The sequence below is a fragment of the Ovis canadensis genome, chromosome 6, assembly GCF_042477335.2.
Source record: "Ovis canadensis isolate MfBH-ARS-UI-01 breed Bighorn chromosome 6, ARS-UI_OviCan_v2, whole genome shotgun sequence".
Lineage (NCBI taxonomy): Eukaryota > Metazoa > Chordata > Mammalia > Artiodactyla > Bovidae > Ovis > Ovis canadensis.
Window position 1 is genome coordinate 51,042,884 of NC_091250.1, and position 21,230 is coordinate 51,064,113.

General features: G+C 37.4%; 1 protein-coding gene across 2 annotated transcripts in view; it reads right to left on the bottom strand.

The window, feature by feature from the left end:
* Positions 1–21,230, bottom strand: part of MMRN1 (multimerin 1) — a 105,535-nt gene that overhangs the window by 9,871 nt on the left and 74,434 nt on the right. For both annotated transcript variants that reach the window (XM_069593702.1, XM_069593703.1), the window contains exon 7: positions 9,823–11,808. In XM_069593702.1, coding sequence (XP_069449803.1) covers positions 9,823–11,808 — 1,986 coding nt within the window. The remainder of the gene's footprint in view (positions 1–9,822; positions 11,809–21,230) is intronic.

The following is a 21,230-nucleotide window of genomic DNA, read 5'->3' on the forward strand; positions in this document are numbered from 1 at the left end:
GCTCAAATATCTTTCATTGTTACTAACAGAATGAATTTAAACATATGATACTCCACACAGTGTATAAATGGTTGATTTAATGAATGCTCAGCCCAAAACTACTTCTTTCATGAGATTTGCCCAAACATCCAGTTCTTAATAAGACGCTAAACTCTTATGATAATAAACTCCTATAACCCTCATTTAGTGCTTAGCATATGCTGTGACGTCTCTCTTCTTTCATGTTCAAAACAGCTATATCAACATGGTGTTCAGAAGCACATGGAAAAAACTTTTAAACATAAAACATAACAACAAAATACCACAGTACTCTATACGTACATCTTCCACTGTCAACTTGTGTTACAACAAAATTACAAAGTTTTCTTTATATTATTCCCATTGCCTTCAGGGTTCACTATTTTTCCAGATATTGAACCCTATCCCATGATTTTATTTACTAACACTACCCTTGGCTCCCTATACACACGCAGCACATCCCAGAGTACTCTGATTTTCTACCTTTCTCTACTTTTTCTTTTATGCATAACATTTATCACCTTTTACCAGATTATATAATTTACATTCCTGCTTATCTTTCTCTATCCCTGACAGAGTGTAAGCTCCAAAAAATAGAAATTTTTAAAAATGTTATATATCCCAAATATCTATAAAAGTACCTTATTTTATTGGCACTTAATATTTGTGCAGCTACCTCTTGAATCTATTATAAATATCACTGAAAGTTTTTAAATTAAACACTTGTTTAAGATTATAAAGTCTAGAAAAGAGTTCTTAAGGCACTGTTGATTATAAAAATGATATCCTTTTTGGCAAAAGGTAGATGTGTATTTTAATTTCTACATGACTGGCAAAATGAGACTGAACAATTTTCTTTCACTGACTTCTTTAGTTCTCCAAACACTGTATAATAAATTTTTGGGTAATTAGTTTGAGAGGTAAAGAGACTTTAGTTTACATTAACCAATTATATCAACAAAACAAAATGCCATGTTATATTTCCCCTGAAAAACAGTGATGTTCAAAATAAGTAGATTTGAATAATTCAAATTAAATTTACAATAAAATACTTATTATTTCTCTTAAAAAATATTTCCTATTATTTAAAACCAAATAGTGTTTATTATTAAACATCTCAACTAGCCACTCTGGGACCATGAGAAAATATTAATACTTATTTCTGAGAAATAATACTGAGAAAATAGTTATTATTTCTTTTCAGATCCACTTTGAAGCTATGCATAGTAAAACTGGCAATTGTAAACTTTTGGGGTACGTTTTTCAAATTTCGTGTGCAGTTAACATATGGCATAACTATTTTTTTTATGTTGCAATTTTTTGTCAAGATGCGAGACTCATGTCCACTCAGACAGCTGTGCAACATGCTCACAATTTGTGATTTAATAATCCCAACAGATTATTCCTCATGCTTGACAATGAGTGCAACACAAAATAATACTACAGTGTCAGGTGCAGTTTTGAAACTTATAGTGTTGTTAGCAACCAGTGGAAAGACATCCATTCACTGTATTTAATCACAGGCCAGTTAATAATTAGATCTAGTGTAAAATCTTTGGTGTCAAAGAAACACCAAAGATGTTGTTGAAAAATAGCTGTTGTGCTTCTTGTCAGGAGACTAATCTTAGCATATGTAGTGACTATGTAAATGAATCCTGGTATCCTGTCCCATTTCTTTTTTATCGTCAGATGCATGTGTTATAAATTTGGCTCAGATGAGAATGTCAAGCACATAGCGTTCTGACTGTTCACCTAGATTCCATGGTCACTTTACGACATGAGGCAGGAAAGAATTGTCAGTTTTGCCAGCATCTTCTCTTCAACTGTCATCCTTCCATACACAGGGGAATCCTCTGAAAAGCTAGGGGATTCTTTTCTTCTTCTTGGGAACAATGAACAAAAACTACTTCATTTAATATTCTCTTTGACCCTGCTTTATTGACACAAACTGGGGATGCTATCCCCAGAGACAGGCTTGCTAACCAACTCTGGCACAAAGACTATATTTAAGATCATGAGCAGAAAAGAGTTTATATAGCAGGCCTGAGACTGCTACCTTTAGAAATGCTGACTTTCAAGGATTTGCCCTTGATCCATATCTGGGAACTTGGCTTCTCTGATTAAAAAGTGTCTTCATAGTGCCCTGACTCATTGTACAAATGATATGTTTTAGGCGGAACTTCTGCTTTCCTTTTAGAGTTTTGATATGTGCTTATGTGACCAGCCCTGTTTAAGATGAAACTTTGTGTCCCCCACAAACTCATATGTGAAATTTCTAACTCCCAAAGGGATGGTATTAGGAGGTGGGACCTGTGGGAGGCATTTAGATATTTTGGGTGGAGCCTTCATGAGTAGGATTAGTGCCCTTTTAAAAGGGACCCCAGAGAGCTCTCTCCCTCCTTTCCTTTCTGTAATGTGAGAAGAAAAGAAGTTGAGTCTGCAGTCCAAAAGAGGTCTTTCATCAGAAACTAACCATGCTGGTCTGATCTCAAAACTGTGAGAGGTAAAGTTCTATTGATTATAAGCCACCTTACCTATGGTACTTGTCATAGCAGTATAGCAGTGTGAGCCGACTAACAAGCTCCAGTAAAAACCTTAGGAGTTGGATATCTGGTGGACTTCTCTGGGCAGAAAAATGGCATGTTACTGCATGTTTTGGTGACTGGGGAAAAAAAAAAAGATCCCACACACAATGTGACCCCCTTATAGAAGGGAGAGAGCCTAAGAAAGCCTATGCCTGGATTTCTCTAGATTCTGCCTGGGTCCTTTTCCCTTGCTGATTATATCATGCATAATTTCACTATAATAAACCTTAGCTGTGTGTGTAGCTATTTTCTGGGTACCATGAGTGCTTCCAGCATATCGGCAAACTTGCGTGACATTTTGGATACCTTATGAAACACATTGTAAACTAAATTCAAGCAACAATCCTTCAAACTTTAATTAGCTTATAGTCACTATTTTGTATAGAAGTCAACTTATCCTGAGGCATATGTGAGAATGATTATTTTTTATAACATGGAAAAGTATATCAAGAGCCGAAATACGGTGGAGAAAACTCTAAAACTTGTGCAGATCTCTTTTGTGCTTGTAATGCACAAGCATTTTTATACATTAAAGCCTTTACATTTTTAATCTTGTTCTTTTTGACTTATTGTTATGTGATAAGCTTAAGCTCATTTATAAACATGTTGAGTTTAAAACACACTGAGACTTATAAATTAAAAGTAGAACAATGGAATGCCATGAGCATTTAAATTATGTTAATACATGGAAATAATTACATATCAAATATTAAGTGAAAATATTAAAGAAAATAAAATATAAACTGAATATAGCTGAGAAAATTTTATCATATAGTCATAACCATGTTAATAACACACTGTGTTCCAGCTGATTTCTTTGATCCTTAAAATAAACTTTGTAAGGTAGATATGTTATTCTAATTTTATAAATGAGGAAAGTATATTTTAGGAAAAAAGGCTTATTACAAATAAGTCTTGCTAGGCAATTCAATGCTTCTTAGTCATCCACAACTGCCTCTATGCTGTGTCAAAAAATTTATAAATGATTTTAAAATGATATAATAGTTAAATGTTCACAAGTTTCTTATTTTTCTTTTAAACTGCTTATATTCACAGCAATGATCATTTTAAAAGTTGTATATCTTACACTACCAAACCTTTTACAGAATCTTTCTTAAAAAGAGTAACTAAAGTGATCGTGATGAATGAGAGGTTTATTAAGGAGAGTTAAATATACCTGGTAAATACAGGGGAAATTGTTAAAGTAGAAAGCCAGTGGTCTCACAAGCGGAGGACACAGCCTCAGCCATGCTGCTGACATTGTTACCACAGGATTCAGCTTCTCTTGGAAGGCAAGCAGCCAAACTCTTTCTGTAGGGACAAGTCTGCCAACTGTACAAACAAATCTTCAAAGTGGAAATGAAATCCTCTTGATGTCTATTGGACTATTGTTTAGAAACAAATCAAATATTTAGGGATTCAACTGGAACAGTTTATCAGCATTGGCCTAGGAGGAATCATAGTCAGCATAACTGAATGTGGAAATGGCTCAGAAGGAAGTGAGGGGAAGAAGACTCTCAATTTTACCTGCTATTGCATCAGACCCAAGAAGATCTTGTGAAAAACAAATGGTAACTTTCAATCACAACTGCCCACTGGCCATTATCATGGAAAAGCTATACTGAAAAACAGCCACTTACTTCTCTCTGATGAGAAGCAGAAAAAAGTGGCAGTATTTGGATTCTCAAGAAAGCAAACTCCCTGGGAGTATCAACTCTGGTCACATGGAATATTCAGATGTGGCCAGACTCTGAAGTAGGTATGATGCATCAAACATAAGCAGAAGGAAGAGAAAGGCGGGTGAACACACTTCAGAGTCTACTTGAGTACCGTGGTTCAGCTGAGCCCTGGGTCCAACAGACCAGGAGTCAGGCTGTCTCACTTAGAAGGCGTGACCTTAGGCAGAGGGTTAGTTTACTCATCTTCAAAATAAGAATAATGATAGCTACCTCATAAATATCAAATGAAGGAACATATGTAGAATAGTTTGAAAAGAGCCTGGGATGTAGTGTTATTAAATAGTATTCAATATTATATCATTATAGTATTCCTATTACTAGGCTTCAAAGGAGGTTCTCAGTTATTAAGATTAAACAGAAAGAGACTCACAGATATAGAAAACATTTATGGTCACTAAAGGGGAAAAGGGAAAGGGAGGAGGGATAAATGAGGTTGTGATTAATATATATACACTACTATATATAAAATAGATAAACAGCAAGGACCTACTGTATAGCACAGGGAACCATGTTCCACATTTTATAATAACCATAAGGCAAAAGAGTCTAAAGAAGAATATATATAATCTAAAAAAGAATCTAAAGAAGAATATATGTGTGTCTAAGTGAATGCTGTGTTGTACACATGAAACGAAAAATATATTATAAATCAACTATGCTTCATTAAAAAAATTAAATTTAAAAAAGTATGTTTATGTGGATTTTATTTCTACAAATTGTATTTATTCTGCAAATGACAGTGGCTCAGTTCAGTTCAGATCAGTCGCTCAGTCGTGTCCAGCTACTTGTGACCCCATGAACTGCAGCACGCCAGGCCTCCCTGTCCATCACCAACTCCCGGAGTTCACTCAAACTCATGTCCATCGAGTCGGTGATGCCATCCAGCCATCTCATCCTCTGTTGCCCCTTCTCCTCCTGCCCCCAACTCTCCCAGCATCAGGGTCTTTTCCAATGAGTCAACTCTTCGCATGAGGTGGCCAAAGTATTGAAGTTTCAGCAATAGTCCTTCCAAAGAACACCCAGGACTGATCTCCTTTAGGATGGACTGGTTGGATCCCCTTGCAGTCCAAGGGACGCTCAAAAATCTTTGCCAACACCACAGCTGAAAAGCATCAAATCTTCGGCACTCAGCTTTCTTCACATTCCAGCTCTCACATCCATACATGACCACAGGAAAAACCATAGCCTCGACTAGACGGACCTTTGTGGACAAAGTAATGTCTCTGCTTTTGAATATGCTATCTAGGCTGCTCATAACTTTCCTCGCAAGGAGTAAGCGTCTTTAAATTTCATGGCTGCAATCACCATCTGCAGTGATTTTGGAGCCCCCCAAAATAAAGTCTGACGTTGTTTCCACTGTTTCCCCATCTATTTCCCATGAAGTGATGGGACCAGATGCCATGATCTTAGTTTTCTGAATGTTGAGCTTTAAGCCAAACTTTTCGCTCTCCTCTTTCACTTTCATCAGGAGGCTTTTTAGTTCCTCTTCACTTTCTGCCATAAGGGTGGTGTCATCTGCATATCTGAGGTTATTGATATTTCTCCTGGCAATCTTGATCCCAGCTTGTGCTTCTTCCAGTCCAACATTTCTCATGATGTACTCTGCATATAAGTTAAATAAGCAGGGTGACAATATACAGCCTTGATGTACTCCTTTTCCTATTTGGAACCAGTCTATTGTTCTATGTCCAGTTCTGTTGCTTCCTGACCTGCATATAGGTTTCTTAAGAGACAGGTCAGGTGGTCTGGTATTCCCATCTCAGAATTTTCGACAGTTGATTGTGATCCACACAGTCAAAGGCTTTGGCATACTCAATAAACCAGAAACAGATGTTTTTCTGGAACTCCCTTGCTTTTTCCATGATCCAGTGGATGTTGGCAATTTGATCTCTGGTTCCTCTGCCTTTTCTAAAACCAGCTTGAACTTCGGGAATTTCATGGTTCACGTACTGTTGAAGCCTGGCTTGGAGAATTTTGAGCATTACTTTACTAGAGTGTGAGATGAGTGCAATTGTGCTGTGGTTTGAGCATGTTTAGCATTGCCTTTCTTTGGGATTGGAATGAAAACTGACCTTTTGCAGTCCTGTGGCCACTGCTGAGTTTTCCAAATTTGCTGACATATTGAGTGCAACACTTTCACAGCATCATCTTTCAGGATTTGAAATAGCTCTACTAGAATTCCATCACCTCCACTAGCTTTGTTCATAGTGGTGCTTTCCAAGGCCCACTTGACTTCACATTCCAGGATGTCTGGCTCTAGGTGAGTGATCACACCATCGTGATTATCAGGGTCGTGAAGCTCTTTTTTGTACAGTTCTTCTCTGTATTCTTGCCACCTCTTCTTAATATCTTCTGCTTTTGTTAGGTCCAAGGAAATCCAGCCAATCCATTCTGAAAGAGATCAGCCCTGGGATTTCTTTGGAAGGAATGATGCTAAAGCTGAAACTCCAGTACTTTGGCCACCTCATGTGATGAGTTGATTCATTGGAAAAGACTCTGATGCTGGGAGGGATTGAGGGCAGTAAGAAAAGGGGATGACAGAGGATGAGACAGCTGGATGGCATCACTGACTTGATGGATGTGAGTCTGGGTGAACTCCGGGAGTTGGTGATGGACAGGGAGGCCTGGTATGCTGTGATTCATTGGGTCACAAAGAGTCAGACACGACTGAGCAACTGAACTGAACTGAAGGGATTAATGTGGCTGAACTATATTTACCATATCATAGCAAAGGTCAAAGGAAACAGCCAAATTTAAGTAGTGTTTCAGTGTGCCTCACAGCTGGTATCAAAGCAAGTAGTATATTTTGCAATTGGTTTATTCTTATAGGAGAATTTAGCCTGAATCCACTGATTTTATTACCTTACGTATATTTTACCTGCTCAGCTGTCTTATGAATGCCACTAGCTTCATGGCTCATAGAAGCAGACCTGGCTTAATGAACCTGAGTATCTATGCATCCACTTGAAAGGGCCCCACATATTACGTTGCTATTCCTGCATAAAGTGAATATCTACCCCACATATAAAATTAGGCCAATAAATCTCCATTGCCCTGACATGATTATGGGTTATCTTTACAAAGATAATATAAAGAACTTTTAATTAATTATTAACTTTAGGTCTATAAAAATTCTACTTACAGTAAATAAAGAAACCAGAAGTAATTATATCAAAGCATCAGTAAAAAAAAAGAATCAATACTAAGTTAATTATTAGCCCATTAATATACTGGTATATAAATACTCAATGCAATTTTTATAAGCTCCTAGCATGCATTCTTTATAATGAAAGAATATCAAACTGTTAGTTTTTTTGTTTTCTACTGAATCTCTTAATTTTGAAGCTATTTAAATGTATAGTTGCTGTATTGATACAGGTATTTTTTTGATCTAAGGGGCAAAAGACATGGCTTACCTGGTCACACATATGATCACACATCCTATGGAGCTTAACAAACTCATTTGCAGTGTCCACAGAGGAAAGACCAAGGATTAAAATAATATGGAGGAAGAACAACTTATTTTTCCTAAAATTATTATTATAAGAACATCTTGTATTGAAACACTGCCTTTTCTTGGAAATATGTAAAGCCTAAATAATTGTTCTGTGATCCCATAGGGTGGGGTTAGTTCTCCTGAGTCAGATTAATTTGAAAGGAGTCATACATAAATAAATGCAATAGTTTAAATAGTGAAGAGATATCTCAACTTTGTATTATTCTGTGATTTTTAATATTATCAGAACATTCAGAGATAAAACATGAAGGGTCGTATTATTCTAGGATAATGACTATCCTTTTGTAATTAAAAAACATTAAAGTACAAAATTCATCCAAATGTGTGTATAATTTAACAGCAGACTTGTATGAGAGGTACACTGCCATTTCTTTTAGGAATAGTATTCTTTTCATTGTGAAAAGATTATTTAATGTTACTCATATGCCAAACATCTCAATAAAACACTTCTTTCATACAGAGAGACTATTAAGTAGTTTATATGCACTACAATAAATTCCTCTTTCCTCTCAAATGTATGCTTCCCCTCTGGAGTTTACAATATTTGTCAATGGTACTTCTACCATCTCATTTCCCAAGTGCAAAACCACAGAATATTCTACTTTTCTCCCCTTCCCAAGTGCCATGCATTCAGGCTGTGAATGGCTCACATATTTTTTTTTTTTTTTAATGATCCAGTCTGTGACTGATACAGTCCGGGACTGGATATTTCTGCTAATGAGCTCAGCAAAATACCTATTGCAATTCCATCACATGAATGGAAGAATCTGAGATTCAGAGAGGTGAACTTACTCAAGGCTACACAGACATACTGAAACAACTAGGACTGGAAATATGTGTTGTTGTTCCTTAGACTGTTAATTTTCCCACTATCTTTTCATCTCTGCTAATATTACTTTTACATTATTCATACCCATCTCCTCTGATTCAGCTACCTCTTCCCAAGATCTGGTTCTTACGATTTTGCCAATAATGTCCTAACTGGTACTCTTAATTTCATGCTACACACAACTACTTGCTTCATGCTCCTGAGACACAGTTCTCACCATACCCCAACACTTTGCCCAAAATTTCCAAAGACCACTCTTTACAAAATCATGTCTACCTGCCTGAAATGTATCTCCCAAAATTTATAGGTTGAAATACTAACCCCCACCGTTGATGATATTAGGAGGTGGGACCTTTGGAGGTGCTTTGGAGATGAGGGTTATGCCCTCATGAATGGGATTAGTGTTCTTATCAAAGACCTCACAGGCTCCCTCACCCCTTCTGCCATGTGAGGATACAGCTAGTGATTACCAGAATCAAGTGAACCAGGAAAAGGGCCCTCACCAGATTGTTACTATGCTGGCACCTTAATTTTAGTTTCCCCAGCCTTTACAACGTTGAGAAGTAAATTTCTGTTGTTTATAATCTACCCAGTCTGTGGAATTTTGTTAAATAGCCCAAAGGGACTAAGATACTTAGCTTGTCATTCAAGGCCTTCTGTCATCAGCCCAAACTGAATTTCTGCTCACTGTACATTCACTGGGCCAGTCATTCAACAGATATACTCTGAGTTCCTATGGCACACCAAACATTTCGCCAGGTAACACCAAAATGAACAGGACACAGTCTAGTCTTATTCATCAAGGAGCTCATTGTCTAATAAAGTCCTTTAATTACATATGCAAAGAAAATGTTCTACAAGAGCAAGCTTGATTGTTTTATCGGGGGCCTGTCAGAAAAAAAGTTAAGACATATAGAACAAGTATTTACACTATAAGCATTTGTTTTGTATTGATAACTGCTTTACACAGGATGAAATAAGATTCAAATAATATATCAGAGATCTTTGAATTACTTAGCTATTTGTCCAAGCTCAGTTAAGTGCCAAAGCTTATGATCTTGCTAAACCATACATATCTACTAAATAGACTTATATAGGAAAATGATTAAAAGTTATTTTTTGATAATAGCTTACCAGGAAGTAGAATGTTGTCTGTGTTTCTTTGGGCCCGGCCTATCTGGACAGTTGTCAGGTTCACTGTTGTTTTAAGAGTATTTGGTTTCTTCAGTGATGTTTTTATCTGCTTCTGTGACTTGACAATATTTGCAAGACTACTGGACAATGATTGATTTATATACCAAGTTAAATTAGATAGGACAATTTGAGTTTTTGTTTCAATTACTGATTCCACATATTCTGTCAGACTTTTCTGAAGAAGTTGTATATTTGGTAGGGAATCTTTTATCCTCTTGGGTATGGTAGCATTTAGTTCTGATATACTTCTGGAAGCATCATGACATATTGTTACTACTTCATAGAGAGTCTTGTTAATAGAAGAGAGATTAATAGAAAGATGGATGGATTTTGCTTCTAGTGCTTTAAATCTGGAATTTAAGACCTGCAATTGTAGAGCCTGGTTGCTCTCATTTGTAGCTGCACTGTCTTTTTTTAGTGAAACATAGTAAGGTATGAGCATCTTGGTCACTTTAGACTCAATGCCTTGCAATCGAGTTTCAAAATTTTTGGAAATTTTTGTGGCTGAGAGTATTTTTTCCTCCAGATCACTTATATTTTGCTGGAATTTTATCACTTGGGAACTGGTTTCATTGAACATTTGGGAAATCTTTTGAAAGTTGGATGGCCTTAGTTTTTCATCTTTAGGAATATATGCAAGGGCCTTGGCAACTTGCAGAATGAAGTTATATCTCTGATTGTCATTGATCAAAATCTGAATAGAGTCATTCAAATGTTGGAACTGAGAAATAAATGTCAATATAGTGTCCATATTTTGGGTACATTTATGATGGCTCTCTGGGTCATAGTTTATTCTATGTAAAGTTTCTTTTAATACATAGTTGTCTTGAATGAAATCAATGGCATCATTTACAATAGTTATTGTCTTATTTATACCATCTTCCGTTTCTAAGGCATGTTCATCAATACGTCTCTCTAAGGCAACCTCACGACTCTGTACTTCATTTCTAAGTAAGTTGTATCTTCTTGTAAGTTCTTTGGTAAGTACATTAAGACTGTTAACAGCCCTAGTCAGACTTTCCACTTTTTTCTTTGTAGCTACTACTTCCTTTGGTTGTTCATAAGTCATTGTCTCTCTCAAGGATGCTCCCTGCTCGAGCAAAGGTTGAAGAATCTCCATATCATAAGTCAAATCATTTAGTTGCTCATTCATTTTATCCATTTTATTGTCCATTGGAAAGAGAAACTCAATCAATGTTTGGTTTAAAACTTGTAAATTCTCTTCTGTATCCTTAATTTGAACTTTAATATCATCTCTGTACTTGGATAACATGTTTTCACATTCCTCCCTGACAGATTCTTTCTCCATCTCCAAAGCAAGGGTGAGATTGTTTATCTTGCTGTCTTGGGCATGGAAATCATCAGATATCTGCAACAACAGCAAACCTTGCTTCTTTATATTCTGATGTAGAGTAGATACGTATTCAGTGATGTTATTGCTAACTGATACAGGAACTGGAATAGTCTTCTGATTTGATGCTTGTTCAGTTGATAAAAGATGCTCTTGCACTTCCTTCATTTTAGAAAGGGTCTTGTTGAGGGATTCATAATATAGAATTCTCCTGGAGCGCTCCTGTTCTAGAGCATCTTCTAAATGAGTCTGCTTTGCTTCTAGTTCTTTAACAGGCCTCTCACACATAAAGGTCATTTCTTGTCTTATATTTACAATGTGATCTTTCAGGTCCAGTATATCAGTTGAAGTAGGCCTATTTTCTTGCATTAAAATGGACTTTTGCTGGACTGCTACTGAAATTACAGATTCATTAACTTGTTGAATTATTTGTCTGACATTTTCAAGTTCCTTGGAGATGGTTGATACAGTCTTGAAGAGCTGCGCTATGGTCTCTTCTATGTCAATTTGAAAAATTTTAAATTGTTCTCTTACTATTTCTTTTACCAGATCATTAATGCTTTTGGACTTTAGGCCTGGAGAAAGAAATAAGAAACAACAATAAATGACATACGATTTTAACTGTGTAAACTTTTTATATCTTTAAAAAGATAAAAGTTTGTGACTAAACATTAATGACATGAAATAAAAACATTTCTTAACTACATTGCTTATGAAATTAAAAAAAATTACTGGCGTTCCTACAAGGTGATCATTTCTTAATTGGTAAGTCTTGAGGGAGAAAAAATCAGTTGCAGGTAGTACACACTAGAACTGTAGAACTAAGTTTCTTTGAACAAAAAGACATGAAGCAAATACGATGGACTTCAGTTAACAGACCCTTGTATGCAATGATTCTAGCCTTAGTTTTATATGAAAATAAACAGTTTGCGGCTTTCTGCCTTAGTACCTAACGTTAGCTCGTGACTGTTTATTAGCTTTCTAGTGCAGTTGACCCTTGAACAAAGCAGGGATTGGAGCACTAGCCCTCTGCACAGCCAAAACTCCACATATTACCTGTAGTGGCCCTCCATTATATCCAAGGTTCCTCTGAATCCCTGGTGGCTCAGTGGTAAAGGACCTGCCTGCCAAAGCAGGAAACATGGGTTTGATCCCTAGGTTAGGAAGATCCCCTGGAAAAGGAAATGGCAACTCACTCCAGTATTCTTGGCTGGGAAATCCTGGCTTGTTACAATCCATGGGGTCACAAAGGAGTTGGACATGACTGAGTGACTAAATAACAAATCTCTGAATCCACAGTTCCACATCCTTAGATTAGACCAACTGACTGTGGATTGTGAGGCACTGTAGTAAGTACTACTGAAAAAAGTTTGCTTATGCTTATGTAAGTGGGCCTAGGAGATTCAAACCTATGTTGATAAAGGGTCAATTGTAATTAGGTTTCAGAGCTTGTATTTTGTGCTTCTAAAACTTAATATGTTGACTGCAGAAAGAAATTTCATGAGGTTCCCAAATGAGGAGCAATAAAAAGTAATAATCAAAATTCAACAATAGTTCATAATAAGAATGAAATAAAAATAATGAGATGTTTGGGGGAACCACAAAACTAAGTCAAACAAAGAGAGAAATTTAAGATATACATGACCTATCATAACATGATGTTAATTCTTTTTTAGGTGATTTTATTTATTTATTTTTAGTTTGATAATTCTTTAATTTTTTTATTGAAGTATAGTTAATTTACAATATCATTACATTAATGCTTAACAAAAAGGGGAGAGGAAACTTGCCATTAATAAAATACATACTAATACCTCCCTTTTAGAAAGAACAGATTGATCACAAACCAGAATTATGGACATCCAAAAAGCAGCATTAAAAAAAAAGGAAAAGAGGAAAAAACTCTTGAACTATTCAGAATCGTTTAAAACAGGAAATAAATATTTTTAAAATGTAAAAACAGACAAACCAGTTACATACAAAAAAACAAAGTGGAAAAACTAAAACATATTTGAAGCATATTTATAGTATGTGGCAATGAAACAGATATAACTGGAAGATATGTCCATTCAAATCCAACAAGTAGCCAGCATTTATAATGCAAAATACAGGTAACATATTACAAAGTATTTTAAATTGTAGGTCTGCACAATGGAGTATTGTGAAACAAGTTATGGCTACTATGAAGACTATTCAAGAAAAATGATTAGCAAATAAAAATATATAGTCTCAACATGTCTCTATTTTTTAAGCAAGTTTTTAAAAGTATTTAAGTTGCTTGAGAGACTTACATAAAGCATATTGTGGAACAGCAATTATATCAAATGGAATGATGTATTGCTTGAGCATCTTGATACTTGATAATTAATGTGGTACAAAGACAAAGCTGTGAATGGATAAATATTTCCTTAGAAATCCTAAACACTAAAGATGAATGTTGTTAATAGATCTTTTAGGGTCTAGGATTTCTAGAGCACAAAATTTACATTTCTAAACCTATTGGACACTGAAATAAACTTATAAGTAAGTGAAAATCAACTTGCATGTAATAGAAAAAAAAAGCATGTGAAGTATGAAATAGTAATCAGTGACACACAGCACCAAAATACTAAAGAAAAGCTAAGTTTATTAGAAAAGATTAAATAGCTGCAGTTAAGATAAATTATACTGAAACAGTCTAGCTTTTGCATTTACTAACATGAACAATTATACCAAGAAAGATTTTAAAGTATTTTTATTTTTTAAATTTTACTTAGCATTTGACACACCACTCATTTATACAACAAATCTTCATTGAGTATATTCTAGATGCTACATAGAAAATGAAATTTGGCCAATGAGATTTATGACATTTAAAACAGAATATGGTAGCTTCGCTGAGTGTAAGGCACCACTTAATAGAAAAGATATTTTTATGGCACTTTATATAGAATCATTTAGTCATTTTCTGTTAGTTAAAATCATCTTTACTTCTCATGGCAACAACTAGATGAAACACAATAAAATAATAAAGGTTAGGAATCAGACTTCTCTGAAATTTATAACCTAACAATTTTGGCTTTAAAATGTTTTTCAAGATTGACAAGGTAGGGGCGGCGGTCCTAAGATGGCAGAGGAATAGGACCAGGAGACCGGTTTCTCCCCCACAAATTCATCGAAAGAACATTTGAGCGCTGAGCAAATTCCACAGAACAACTTCTGAATGCTGGCAGAGGACATCAGGCACCCGGAAAAGCAGCCCATTGTCTTCAAAAGGAGGTAGGACAAAATATAAAAGATAAAAAGAGAGACAAAAGAGGTAGGGACAGAGATCTGTCCCTGGAAGGGAGGCTTAAAAGAGAGAAGTTTCCAAACACCAGGAAACACTCTCTCCGGTGAGTCTGTGGTGAGTCTTGGAATCTCAGAGGGCAAAATAACCAGGAGGAAAAATAAATAAATAATTAAACCCCACAGATTATGTGCCTAAGAGCAACTCCCAGCGGTGCAACAGCCCAGATGCTCACATCCCCCACTAGTAAGCGGTGGGTGGGGAGGGGGGGGCCCGGGCTGGGGCAAGAACAGGGAGGGGTGGGCCGCATTGCTTAGGATAAGGACTGGGCCTGAATGCCCTGAGGGCAATCTGAGGGAACTAGCTTGAGATAGCAACCCAGACTGTGGGATAGCTATCCCGCGATCCAGGGAAAAGCCTTAACCACCACCAGGCAAGCAGAACAAAGGACTGAGCATAGCTAGCCGGCTGCGGACCAGCCCATTCCCCTGCCAGCCGGGGTGGGGGTTGGGGGGTGGGGTGGGGGAGCCAGAGCCAGAAGGGGGTAATTGCGGCCCCAGAGAGGAATCCTATACCAACTGAAAGCAGACTTCGTTGCTAACCAAGACTTCTTGGGATTCTGGACAGTCAATCTCTGCCGGGAGGGTCGCAGCTAGAGATCAGCTTCTCAGAAGAGACACACGGAACACCTGAGAAGGCGCGCCCGTTGTACACCCACAAAACCGAGTGGCTGGGATGGGGGAGGGATAAGTTGCAGCCTTCAACTGGGGGCAACTATGTGCGCCAAGGACCTGGTCACCTGAGATGCTCGGACCTGGGACGGGCACAAAACGCAGGCCCAACCAAGTCTGCGCCTTTGTGGAGTACCTGAGAAACTGAACCTGAACCTGAGCTGCTTAGACCTGGGAAATGCATGCAAACCAGGGCCCACGTCAGACAGTTCCCAGCAGAGCAACCTAGAGTCTGAGCAGTGTAGACTGGGAAATCACACACAACGTGAGCAGGGGCAAACCCAGTGTGGCTGAATCACTGTGAAGACATGCCAGTGATATTTGTTGGCAGTGTTCCTCCCTCCCCAAAGCACTACTGAACAAGCGAGCCTAAAAAAAGCGACCACCACTGCGCCTCTTGTTTCAGGGTGGAAAATAGACACTGAAGAGACTAGCAAACAGAAGAAGCTAAAATAAACAGAGGGAATCACTTTGGAAGGGACAGGTGCAATAGATTAAAACCCTGTAGTTAGCACCGACTACATAGGAAGGGGCCTGCTGCTGCTGCTGCTGCTGCTGCTGCTTCACATCAGTCGTGTATGACTCTGTGCCACCCCATAGACGGCAGCCCACCAGGTCCCCCTGTCCCTGGGATTCTCCAGGCAAGAACACTGGAGTGGGTTGCCATTTCCTTCTCCAATGCATGAAAGTGAAAAGTGAAAGTGAAGCCACTCAGTCATGTCTGACTCAGCGACCCCATGGACTAAAGCCTACCAGGCTCCTCCATCCCTGGGATTTTCCAGGCAAGAGTACTGGAGTGGGTGCCATTGCCTTCTCCAAGGAAGGGGCCTATAGACTGTGAAAAGTACATGCTGGACCATGAAACTATCTGAAAATGAACTGACCCCACACTGTCTGCAACAGCTCCAGAGAAAGTCTCAGATATATTTTCACTATTATCATTTTTTAAAGTAAAAAAATTTTTTATTTTATTTTATTTTTTTGTTATTTTTAAGTCCCCATTACTCCAATAATTTTCATTTTTATAAGCTACTATTAGCTTGCAAAAAAAAGAAAAAAAAAGAAAGACCCTATTTTTAAAAAAAACTTCAAAACCAAAAGCTGGTTCTTTGAGAGGATAAATAAAATTGACAAAATATTAACCAGACTCATCAAAAAACAAAGGGAGAAAAATCAACAAAATTAGAAATGAAAATGGAGAGATCACAACAGACAACACAGAAATACAAAGGAACATAAGAAACTATTATCTGCAACTATATGCAAATAAAATGGACAACTTGGAAGAAATGGACAAATTCTTAGAAAAGTACAACTTTCCAAAACTGAACCAGGAAGAAATTGAAAATCTTAACAGACTCATCACAAGGACGAAAATTGAAACTGTAATCAGAAATCTTCCAGCAAACAAAAGCCCAGGTCCAGATGGCTTCACAGCTGAATTCTACCAAAAATTTCGAGACGAGCTAACACCTATCCTACTCAAACTCTTCCAGAAAATTGCAGAGGAAGGTAAACTTCCAAACTCATTCTATGAGGCCACCATCACCCTAATACCAAAACCTGACAAAGCTGCCACAAAAAAAGAAAACTACAGGCCAATATCACTGATGAACATAGATGCAAAAATCTGTAACAAAATTCTAGCAAACAGAATCCAACAACATATTAAAAAGATCATACATCATGATCAGGTGGGCTTTATCCCAGGGATGCAAGGATTCTTCACAAATCAATCAATGTTGTACACCACATTAACAAATTGAAAAATGAAAACCATATGATTTTCTCAATAGATGCAGACAAAGCCTTTGACAAAATTCAACATCCATTTATGATAAAAAACTCTCCAGAAAGCAGGCATAGAAGGAACATACCTCAACATAATAAAAACCATGTATGATAAACCCACAGCAAACATTATCCTCAATGGTGAAAAATTGAAAGCATTTCCCCTAAAGTCAGGAACAAGACAAGGATGCCCACTCTCACCACTACTATTCAACATAGTTTTGGAAGTTTTGGCCACAGCAATCAGAGCAGAAAAATAAATAGAAGGAATCCAGATTGGAAAAGAAGAAGTAAAACTCTCACTGTTTGCAGACGACATGATCCTCTACATAGAAAACCCTAAAGACTCCACCAGAAAATTACTAGACAAGGCTATGGTTTTTCCAGTGGTCATGTATGGATGTGAGAGTTGGACTGTGAAGAAAGCCGATCACTGAAGAATTGATGCTTTTGAACTGTGGCGTTGGAGAAGACTCTTGAGAGTCCCATGGACTGCAAGGAGACCCAACCAGTCCTTTCTGAAGGAGATCAGCCCTGGGTGTTCTTTGGAAGGAATGATGCTAAAGCTGAAACTCCAGTACTTTGGCCACCTCATGGGAAGAGTTGACTCATTGGAAAAGACTCTGATGCTGGGAGGGATTGGGGGCAGGAGGAAAAGGGGACGACTGAGGATGAGATGGCTGGATGGCATCACCTACTCGATGGACGTGAGTTTGAGTGAACTCCAGGAGATGGTGATGGACAGGGAGGCCTGGCGTGCTGTGATTCATGGGGTCGCAAAGAGTCAGACATGACTTAGTGACTGAACTGAACTGAACTGAATCAATGAATATAGTAAAGTTGCAGGATGTAAAATTAACACACAGAAATCCCTTGCATTCCTATACACTAACAATGGGAAACAGAAAGAGAAATTAAGGAAACAATTCCATTCACCATTGCAATGAAAAGAATGAAATACTTAGGAATATATCTACCTAAAGAAACAAAAGACCTATATATAGAAAACTATAAAACTGGTGAAAGAAATCAAAGAGGACACAAATAGATGGAGAAATATACCATGTTCATGGATTGGAAGAATCAATATAGTGAACTTGAGTATATTATCCAAAGCAATCTATAGATTCAATGCAATCCCTATCAAGCTACTGGTATTTTTCAGAGAACTAGAACAAATAATTTCACAATTTGTATGGAAATACAAAAAAACATTGAATAGCCAAAGCAATCTTGAGAAAGAAGAATGGAACTGGAGGAATCAACCTGCCTGACTTCAGGCTCTACTACAAAGCCACAGTCATCAAGACAGTATGATACTGGCACAAAGACAGACATATAGATCAATGGAACAAAATAGAAAGCCCAGAGATAAATCCACACACCTATGGACACCTTATCTTTGACAAAGGAGGCAAGAATATACAATGGAGTAAAGACAATCTCTTTAACAAGTGGTGCTGGGAAAACTGGTCAACCACTTGTAAAAGAATGAAACTAGAACACTTTCTAACACCCCCACAAAAAAATAAACTCAAAATGGATTAAAGATCTAAATGTAAGACCAGAAACTATAAAACTCCTAGAGGAAAACATAGGCAAAACACTCTCCAACATAAACCACAGCAGGATCCTCTATAACCCACCTCCCAGAATGTTGGAAATAAAAGGAAAAATAAACAAATGGGGCATAATTAAAATTAAAAGCTTCTGCACAACAAAGGAAACTATAAGCAAGATGAAAAGACAACCTTCAGAATGGGAGAAAATAATAGTAAACAAAGCAATGGATGAAGAATTAATCTCAAAAATATACAAGCAATCCCAGCAGCTCAATTCCAGAAAAATAAAAGACCCAATCAAAAAGTGGGCCAAAGAACTAAATAGACATTTCTCCAAAGAAGACATACAGATGGCTAACAAACACATGAAAAGATGTTCAACATCACTCATTATCAGAGAAATGCAAATCAAAACCACAGTGAGGTACCATTTCACTCCAGTCAGAATGTCTGCTATCCAAAAGTCTACAAGCAATAAATGCTGGAGAGGGTGTGGAGAAAAGGGAACACTCTTAACATTGTTGGTGGGAATGCAAACTAGTACAGCAACTATGGAGAACAGTGTGGAGATTCCTTAAAAAATTGCAAATAGAACTGCCTTATGACCCAGCAATCCCACTGCTGGACATACACACCAAGGCAACCAGAATCGAAAGAGACACATGTACCCCAATGTTCATTGCAGCACTGTTTATAATAGCCAGGACATGGAAGCAACCTAGATGTCCATCAGCAGATGAATGGATAAGAAAGCTGTGGTATATATACACAATGGAATATTACTCAGCCATTAAAAAGAATACATTTGAATCAGTTCTAATGAGGTGGATGAAACTGGAGCCTATTATACAGAGTGAAGTAAGCCAGAAAGAAAAACACCAATACAGCATACTAACACATATATATGGAATTTAGAAAGAAGGTAATGATAACCCTGTATGTGAGACAGCAAAAGAGACACAGATGTATTGAACAGTCTTTTGGATTCTGTGGGAGACAGCAAGGAATGGATGATATAAGAGAATGGCATTGAAACATGTAAAATACCATATGTGAAACAAATTGCCAGTCCAGGTTTGATGCACGATGCAGGGTGCTCTCTGGGCTGGTGCACTGGGATGACCCAGATGGATGGGATGGGAAGGGAGGTAGGAGGGGAGTTTAGGATCGGGAACACATGTACACTCATGGCGGATTCAAGTGAATGTATAGCAAAACCAATACAATATTGTAAAGTAAAATTAATTAATTACTTAATTTAAAAAGAAAAAAAAGATTTACAAAGTAAAATAAAACTTAAGTGTAACTGAATTTATTAATTGTGAATAATAGCAACAATAACAACAGATTTTAAAAGAGGAAAGCAGCATGATCTGAAAACCAGGAAAAGAATGAAAATAGGTGAAAACACTGTAAATAGGTATAAAATTCAGTATAGAATCCTGAACAAAGTAATTATGAAAAAATTAAACAATAAAAGTAACAATTCATGCTTTAAAATTTTAATGGAAAACTACATTGGGTAAAGGGTAAAAATTATAGCTAGTGTCTGAAAAGGAATCACAGATTATTACCTTTAAAAACTTGTTTCAAGAAAACAAGCTTTTCAGATAATATTCATATAATTTGTCATTATAGAAACATCTGTGCAAGAATCTAACTTTTGCAAAAATATGTCAAAATGCCTTATGTCAATATCTGAGGGAGCACATCATTTTAAGTGTAGTTTGATTCTGTTTTATGTGACTCAATGCGCTACTGCTGCTGCTGCTGCTGCTAAGTCACGTCAGTCGTGCCCGACTCTTGTGCGACCCCATAGACGGCAGCCCACCAGGCTCCCCTGTCCCTGGGATTCCCCAGGCAAGAACACTGGAGTGGGTTGCCATTTCCTTCTCCAATGCAGGAAAGTGAAAAGTGAAAGTGAAGTCGCTCAGTCGTGCCCGACTCTTAGCGACCCCATGGACTGCAGCCCACCAGGCTCCTCCGTCCATGGGATTTTCCAGGCAAGAGTACTGGAGTGGGGTGCCGTTGCCTTCTCCCAATGTGCTACTACTTCCTAACAATTCAATATTGTATATGGTAACTTAAGAGATATATCTGATATCAGATACCTTGGCATGTCCCTCCTGTGTCTGTGAACGCATGGCCTATTCATAACATTTAGATAACTCTTTAAGTGTTGGGGCATTTGATTTTAAACAGTTTCTCCAGCTCCTAGCAGATAAAGCAGTGCTTCTCAGTCCGATGTAGTTTAAGTGAGAGAAGGGTCATGGTTTTGCTGGGAAAGTACAGTACCTTCGGGGTGAATTTAGCTCTTGTTCCCTGTATGAACGTTTATTAACAGCAAGCCCTCTGGTTCTTTTAACTGATTGGGCTCAGCTCACAATTAATGCCTCCTATTGAAGAGGGACTGTTGTTGTTACTATGAGTGCATATTTTTCCTGTGTCAGGGCGTTTTTTTGTTAGTGGGTTCACAAAGGCTGTTGACAGGCCTGATTCTCTCAGGTTATGATAACTAAATTTTGCTAAACAAATTTTATTACCATGGTTATAGTTGATTGTGTACTGTTCCTATTTAACTTCTTTCTCATGCTATCACTTCAGGGAAAATATATTCCTTTCTCATTCTTGCTATGAGTTTTAGC